The 7992-nt window shown below is 38.1% G+C and overlaps 1 protein-coding gene across 1 annotated transcript; it reads right to left on the bottom strand.

Moving 5' to 3' along the window:
- Window positions 1-4202: 4202 nt before the first annotated feature.
- On the bottom strand, window positions 4203-7621 carry LOC149025084 (GTP-binding nuclear protein Ran-3-like). The gene is made up of 8 exons (XM_089145294.1): window positions 7530-7621; window positions 7366-7435; window positions 7142-7198; window positions 6914-7031; window positions 5856-5945; window positions 5570-5749; window positions 5398-5475; window positions 4203-4684 (listed from the first exon to the last, which is right to left on the bottom strand). The coding sequence occupies exons 1-8, from the start codon at window positions 7530-7532 to the stop codon at window positions 4618-4620; spliced, it is 663 nt and encodes a 220-aa protein (XP_089001420.1). The 5' UTR covers window positions 7533-7621; the 3' UTR covers window positions 4203-4617.
- Window positions 7622-7992: the final 371 nt, after the last annotated feature.

Here is a 7992-nt window from a genome sequence, read left to right as displayed (position 1 = left end):
AGGGCAGTGGGGTTTCCAAGGAAGAAAGTTAAGTAAAAACAATTACAAAAGCTTCCAAAATCTAAAAGAAGAGTAACATCTGTTGTTTGTGTTTGTTTTTTAGGTACAGAGATAACAACCTCTGCAACTCTGCAACAGAATATGAAAGCCATCATCATAGGCAATATCCGTACCATTACATTTGCCCTCGTGAATCGAGGAACCCCTTTTTCACTTTCTCTCTTTCTCTCTCTCTCTCTCTCTCTCTCTCACTCTCTTCTCTCTGAAAAGGCTTTATATTACAATCTCTCTCTCTCTCTCTCTACAGAGAGCAGAGCAAAGAGAGCTGCAATGCTCAAGAGTGACCTGTTTTTGGCCTTGTTCGGCTGTAGATATTCTTTGTCTGAATGTTTCTGTCCAACAGCCATGAAAAATACTGTTCTTCATCTTGTTCTCTTAATGGGTTTTTAATTTTACTGAAGATTTATAAGAACTAGAGCTGTAGCAGCACTGACAATGAGGATGGCTATTGAGCCTCTAGGGCTGTCAAATAAAGGGAAGGTAATTTGAATTTTAGAAAATGGAATCAAAATGTATGCATAAGACATATAAATGTGACACAATCTGTTTAGCTGCTTAAAGAATGTAACAGCTCACATTGCCCTGATTGCAGATTTTGTTGTTTTCATGGACTTGGTAGTTTTAAATGAATCTCTAAAGCCCCAAGACACAAAAGCTATCTGTAAAATTTGGAACCAAGTGAACTTGGGCCCTGTTCAATATCATCAAAAACTTACTAGTTTAAAAAGGGAGATATTTTGAGAGAAGTAGACATTCTTTATTTGATGGATTTTGAAAGGGTAAGTAAATGTTGTGTGTTGATGTCTTGTATTATATAATGAGAAAAGTTGTTAAAGAGTCTTTAAATTTTTAGGATTTGCATGAAAATAATTGATACCCAATCAAGTAATATGTTCTATACAAAAACTACGCAACTAAACTAAAAAAGTTCATATTTATGAGAAAAAGTTGAACATGTTGCCGGGGGATGCCCACCCTATGAATAACTCTTTTCGGATCCCTATCAAGAGGACCACCAGAGAGGACCATCTCTCCCCATGCATCAGTCAAAGACTCAAAAGCTTCCTGTATATCTTAGGAGAGTGACGTGCCCAACATGTATATTATAATTAGGAGAAATTAGTTTACAAGAACCTAATTGTAGCTATAATTGAATTTCTTTTGGAGACATGATTTCAAATGGGTCAATCCAATTCAATGCTCTATTTGGTAGAAACAAAATAGTGAAGCAATTCATATAGATTGGACTTTCTAGGTAACCCTTGCATTATACAAGTTATACATACAAAAATAGCAAAGTCAATTTCTAAAATTTTGGGTTCTTCTCCACTTGCTTGTCAGGCATGAAATATTCATGGAGTGGAACTCAGCTCCCCTTCTACTAAAGTTATATTGATTTATATCGAGTACAAATTTAATTCAAACGATGTCAGGAACTCCTTCATCTAACTTTTGAAATGAAATTTTACATGGTATCAGAGTAGGTTTTTATCACAACTATGCATCAGTAGTACAAATTGAAAGTTGACATCTCCTAATGACGCGATCAGTGGAAGTGATGGGGGCAACTAGAACATTCCCTGGATCTCAGAAATACACTGTGGCTGGCATGTGATGTTAGTAAATCAGAAAGAAAGAAAGAAGAAGAAAAAAGGACATTAACAAAGAGAGTCTCCTCTGATAAGTTTTTGAAGTTTCTGAATTGTCAAAATCACATCTTACAAAGCAAGATCCAAGTTTAATGCTGTCATGCTTCTGTCCAACATCTCTTGGAATTAGTCAGGCTGGGCCGAGCACAACCCATTTTGGGCCCACTTAATTTAGTTCTAAGGTACTGTTCCAGGTTGGCCCCAAGCAAGAACTGGGCCACACAACCAGGCCTGTTGGGCCGGGACAAAAAAAAAATTCACAATTGGCACATGGTAGACCAACAAGACCCGAACTGCCCTGCCAGAGTTATGGGCTCTGCTAGTTTTGGCTCCTTTGTTCACTTAATTTGAGACATGTGTCGATCACTTGGATCGTCGGATAGAAAAGGGACGGCCTAGATTAACCATCAAGACAACCATTCTGTGATGGGCCGGGTCCAGGTTATGGCCCATCAAATTGAATTATCAATCAAGGACTAAGACAAAGAGAAAGCCAGCTTCATTGCCGTCTCTAACTCTAACATTTTAATACATAAGAAAGGGTGGGCCCTTTTGTCATAACTATTAATGGTATTTGCATGTTCACCTCCACAGGGCTTTTGGATCTTCCCGTTTTGTTTTCCTACTTTGCATCTTTGTCTTTTCCATGACCATACAAAAAATTTGTCATAAGCAGGATCTTCACTGTAGGACATTCTGCTACTTTTCATTAGAACCCAAAAAATAAAATTTTATTTGATTTGGTTCATGATGATCTATTGTTGTTAGGTATATACAATGAATATGGATCTTTTTATCTACCAGGGTAGAGCTATCTGTTTTCTTCTAGCACGGCTAAATGTTCTCCACGTAGGTCTTATCTCTGTTGTATGGTTGAGAGATGTGACGAGAGCATACCTCTATGTGTTAAAATAAGAGGCATAGATAATCTATCTCCATAAAAACTAATTCTGAAAAACACAGACACAGAAGCAAAGATTGATTATGGAATTTAGAAAATGACTGGTGAAAAGAAAGTTTTTGGATTAACTGAAGAAACTCCGACCAGCAACCGACAGTGAAAAATTAAATGATGGTTCTAAGTTCTAACATCATCTGAAAGCCCTAAGAGATCTCTATCACGAAATAGATATAAACCAGCCATATGACACTTATACCATCAAGGGAGACAGTGTCCTTCTGAGAACCCCTTCCTTATATTGGCAAGTTGGTTCAGATCAGATTAGACCAGAACAGACCAGCTTTGATGTTTGAACCCTTTCAAGTCCACAAGAACCAACACCGATAGGGACGACTCTGTTGACAATCAGCCCAGAAATTCTCTAGTGTGCTTCATCAAGCTTCATACACAAAAATTGACATCAACCTGTACCGATTGAATTTATTCTGATTTCCTCTAATGAGAAAAATATCTCCAGAAGGGACAATTGTGCTTTCATCTTGATTGACACTGTTATGTGTTTAATGGGTTTAATTGGACCCACTCTTATGTGTGGGTGTTACATTAGAGCTGTCCATTATGGGATAGGTCAGAAGGCTTGGTCAATCCATTTCATCACCTTTGAAACTTTGGCACAATGGCTAACTAAGTACCTACTAACATGTCAAGAGTTTGAATTTCAACTTTGAAATGAATCTAAAGATAGATAAATGTCTTTGGGCAAAGAAGAAAATCCATGTCGATACATATTAGTATCAGCTATTAGCTGTTCTGTAAAAATAATGTAGGACTGGATCGATAACAACTGATCCACACTTTGGGTTTGGTATCGCTTTCTCCTTGGGAATGTGAACTTTGGTTGATCTGATTTAGATGATTAGTAGTTTTACTTTTACTTCTTCCGATTCAATGAATCAAAATTTAGAAAGAGAAAGCGAAAATGTCCTAGTCATATACCTAACAGTTCCAGTTAGCGTGAAGAAGTCTAGCTCATTTCACAAGCTCAGCAGCAACCACATTTAGCAGCGCTAGAAATACAAGCTCAGCAGCAACCACATTTAGCAGCGCTAGAAATAATTGTTCTTTGGAAGAGACTGTTTGTCTATCACAGTATAACCTGGACCAGAACCTAATGACCTTGTGGTCCTGGAGTTAAAGAGAGTTTATGACGTTACACCTTCATTTGAGCAGGTAACATCTCGACAGATGCTAACTCAACCGTCAAATAAAGCTCTAACGATGCTAACCCAAACCTAACTATCCGATTTTGGCTGATATGAGATGGGTTTTCCAGAACCATTTCCTTGGAACCTATCTGCAGTTAGCTTCTCTTTTTTTGAGTTAGAGGTCCATGACCATTGCCAGAAACTGACAACACAAGAAACCTGAAGCCTTGGCTGCAAAATGAGAGCTAAGAAACCCATAGCCCAGTAGAACGGCCTTGTGACTTGCCTAAACCAAAACCCTCTGTTATGAACCATGATTCCAATCCCCTAGATATCCAGGGGCTTAGTTAAGGTTGTCAAACCCAAATATTCTACATGAACTGAAGCATCTTCATCGATCTGTTCCCCATCACCAAACATACAAAAGAATACATGGATGCTTATACGAATTAGAAGATGGAACAGAGTGCATAAAATTGAATCACTTTCCACAAAAGAAAATTTATATTTCGCTCAATTACACCATCTTTTGGAACCAAGGTTCCACATGATTCGAAAAACAAAAGAACACCTAAGTCAAAGAAAGACAACCCACTGCTAGGCTAATAACACGAGGCCTGAAGTGATTCTCTGTGGAGCCACAGAATATTTTACCCAAATCCCTCCTATGCATAATGGGATAAATTGCAGAAGAGAAAAAGAATTCCTACTTCTGCATTCCCATTTACCCTCCTCATCTACCAGCTGGGAAGGTAAAGAGCCGAAGCACATTTATCCACACAAAATGGAAAACAACAACCATTTACTCGAATGTGTCATCATCGTCAGGAAGAGGCTGTGCTGCAGCTGCTGCCAATTCAGCTTCATGCCTATAAGGGGAAAAAATACATTAGATAGAATAAATCAGCAAAACAAAACCAACCAAGATTTATCATTATTCTAATTTGCTTCTTTTTCCACACCTTGTAGGGCATGAAAAATCAAACCACTTTTCAGCAAAGAGATAGATTCTTTTTCTTCTTTTTTTTTGGCGGGGGGAGGGGGTAACCAAGAGAAAGATTCAATGGGTATTCAAAATCAATTTGACAAACTCCATTGAAAACAAAAAGAAGAGGCAAGAAAACAAAGCTAGGATACAGTGGCAGAACTCAACATGAAATATTGCCCCATCCATCTGATCCACGTCTAAATTGCAGCATATTACAGTAAAACCCGTTTTCAAAACTCTACTGGTGTTATTTTTTTTATTTTAAAAAAAAAAAATCTAATATCCCCAAGTTCAAAAGGATATGTTTAAAGGTAATCCAACTGACCCACTTTCTTTGCAATCTTCTAATTCATATCATAATTAAAAATCTAGGAATAAAGCTTTCTTCTTTCCAAATAAATCTTCATTTTTTCTTGAGCCTAATTCCAAAGTTGGCATTACCTGAACCCCCCCCCCCCCAACCCCCCTAAATTACTTTTAGTATATAAATTTTTTACTTCAAGTTCTCCTTCTACCTACTGAGGTAATCGCTATTAATAACGTTGATAGTATGATCTTTAAAGAGAACTTCAAGCAGACAACTGAATCACTTACTGTTCTTGTGTAGCCATATCAATATGGACTTCGGGAGGAGCAAGAGCAGGTGACTCAACAAAATGGAGGTTATGATCTCTGCAATTTCGCATAAAAGGCAGCAGTAAGATTCCAGAAATAGAAAAGAATACCTTAAATGAAATAGAATAAGCAAACTTTCATTCGATATTACCCAGCAAGTTTTCTGGCAAGATACAGGAAAGGCTTCTCAAAGTTGTAGTTGCTCTTTGCAGAGATCTCATAATACTGCAAATTCTTCTTACGGTGAAAGGTGACCTGCTTTGCCTTCACCTGCCTGTTCTTGACATCCACTTTGTTTCCACAAAGAACAATGGGAATATTCTCACACACCCTATCATCAGAAGAGAGATTTCAATCGCAAATCAACTGGGAAAGATACCATCTTCAAATGATGGAAGACATGAAAGAAACCTTAAATTCCCAAGTTCTAAACACACCTGCAAAGATCCCTGTGCCATGTAGGGACATTCTTGTACGTCAAACGAGCAGTGACATCAAACATAATAATGGCACACTGCCCATGGATGCTACATACATAGAAGTCATGAATTACAGAAACATTGGTTAGTGAACGTGAAAGGAAGAAGCAACAAACTAAAAATGTGCACCAAAAGTTAAATCACATGTAGAACCACTGGTAAATGGTAAGTATTACACAACAAGTAAACTCAAATGGCATTTAAACAGAATAGATGAATAACTGATCAACTCAAAACTTGACTTTGCAAGCTCAATTTGAGAACCAAAATAGTTGGGAAAAAAAAAATTTCAATCAACACCCAATATTTACTTTCAAGTCCGTATTGATAACTGATCAACTCAAAACTTGACTTAGCAAGCTCAATTTGAGAACCAAAATAGTTCGAAAAGAGGAAATTTCAATCAACACCCCAATATTTACTCCAGGTCCCTATTCCAAACTTCTTTCCTAGCTCATCCAAAAACAAACTCCAACCGGGCCTTATGCCTCGTAACAACGAAGGCTATAGAGAAACTGAAGGGAAAAGATTTAACAGTCACTACTGAGTTGAGAAAAGGTTAAGTTGACTTGGGTTAAGTACACAAAATGCACCTTCTTCGTACCGTTATTTTAGCAGTTCTCGCCAACTTTACCCAAAGCCAGGGGAATTCCCCGACATTTTAGCTCTGAACTCAACCGTAGGAAAAATTAAGAGAATCATTTATTTCGCTACAAATGTAAAACACATCTTTTAACTCGAAACCAAAAGTTTCACCCAAAATAGGCTCAGTTGCTGCAACTAAATCCTACGCAGTAGAAAATTATATCGCTATACAACGGAATCTCATTGCTCACTCAACAAGAGGAATAATGCTAATTCACGGCATGACAACCTTCACAATTGAAGAACCTAAAATACGACAATATAAAGATAAAGGACCCAAAAGAAAGCTTGCTTGTAGTTCCGCTTCATAATCTAAAAATTCAGTAACAGACATTGTTGGGTCTTAACTCTTAGATGGAAAAGCAACTTACTAATAGCCATCTCTGAGTCCTCCGAATTTCTCCTGGCCCGCAGTATCCCAACAGTAGAACCTGATCTTCCCACAGTTGGTATGGAAGTCCAAGGGATGAACTTCAACACCAATCGTCGCTAAAAGTAACAAAACCGCAAAAGCTTAAATTAGCCACCAATCTACCAAACACTATTAACAAAGTAAGATGATATGCATAAATTGGTATCCCAGAGAATCTAACACTTACGTTCATACTTTTTCTCAAATTCTCCAGTGAGATGACGTTTGACGAAAGTAGTCTTTCCTGCATTGCATAAAAAAGAATAGCATTTATCACTTCCAAAAATAATCCATTCCATAGTTAACCGAAACACAACCGGAACACGAAGAAACAGTGAAAAAAAGAAAACCGATCTGGAAGCGGAAGTAAAAGAAAAAAACAAAAAAGACACTAATCGAAAACAGGTATACCTGTCCCGCCATCACCGACGATCACAAGCTTGAAGCTAGGGTAATCAACAGTTTGCTGGTTTGGTAGCGCCTATGGATGCAGCAACCACGTAACAGAAGGAGATCAGAAAAGACACTATAGATTATTCGAAGCCCTAGAAAGGGTAGAGAGCAGAAGGCCATACCATTTCACTTTTGTCGCCCGTTCAATGTAGACGGAAAATGGAAAATAGGCTATGGAGAAATTTTTGCCTCCACCAGATTTCAAATACACAGCTTTCACCAACACCAGTATAACCTGTGGTCCTGTGCTGAGGTTTATATAGTGCGGATCCCTGAACTTTGGCTTGCAATTGACGCAAATATCTCTGCCGTTGGATCGGATCCCGCTTTAAAATGCCGCTTCAACGTGAGCCCTACACGTGTCACGATGACGGGCACCCTAAGGTTGCGTTACGGCAGTTAATATAAATTTATATTTGATTGATATTTTGAATTTTGAATTTGAGTAATAACGAGCATGGGCTTCACTCTTAAACCCATATCCATATTGAGGCCCACAATTTTTTAACTCAAAAGGCCCAAATAGTCCATGGACTCTCTTATCCATGCAAGGCTTCACCAATTATCGACTGTAAATAGAGGTGG

Source organism: Hakea prostrata, chromosome 2 (assembly GCF_041222555.1).
Source record: "Hakea prostrata isolate BN-2017 chromosome 2, UWA_Hpros_2, whole genome shotgun sequence".
NCBI lineage: Eukaryota > Viridiplantae > Streptophyta > Magnoliopsida > Proteales > Proteaceae > Hakea > Hakea prostrata.
The sequence above is the reverse complement of the archived record's forward strand: the minus strand, read 5'-3'. Positions and strand labels throughout refer to the sequence as shown.

Coding starts and splice junctions, on each gene's coding strand:
- LOC149025084 (XM_089145294.1), bottom strand. Junction 5,750..5,855: donor TGGCACAGGGATCTTTGCAG/GTGTGTTTAGAA, acceptor TTCTGATGATAG/GGTGTGTGAGAATATTCCCA. Junction 4,685..5,397: donor GATATGGCTACACAAGAACA/GTAAGTGATTCA, acceptor TTCCCCTTATAG/GCATGAAGCTGAATTGGCAG.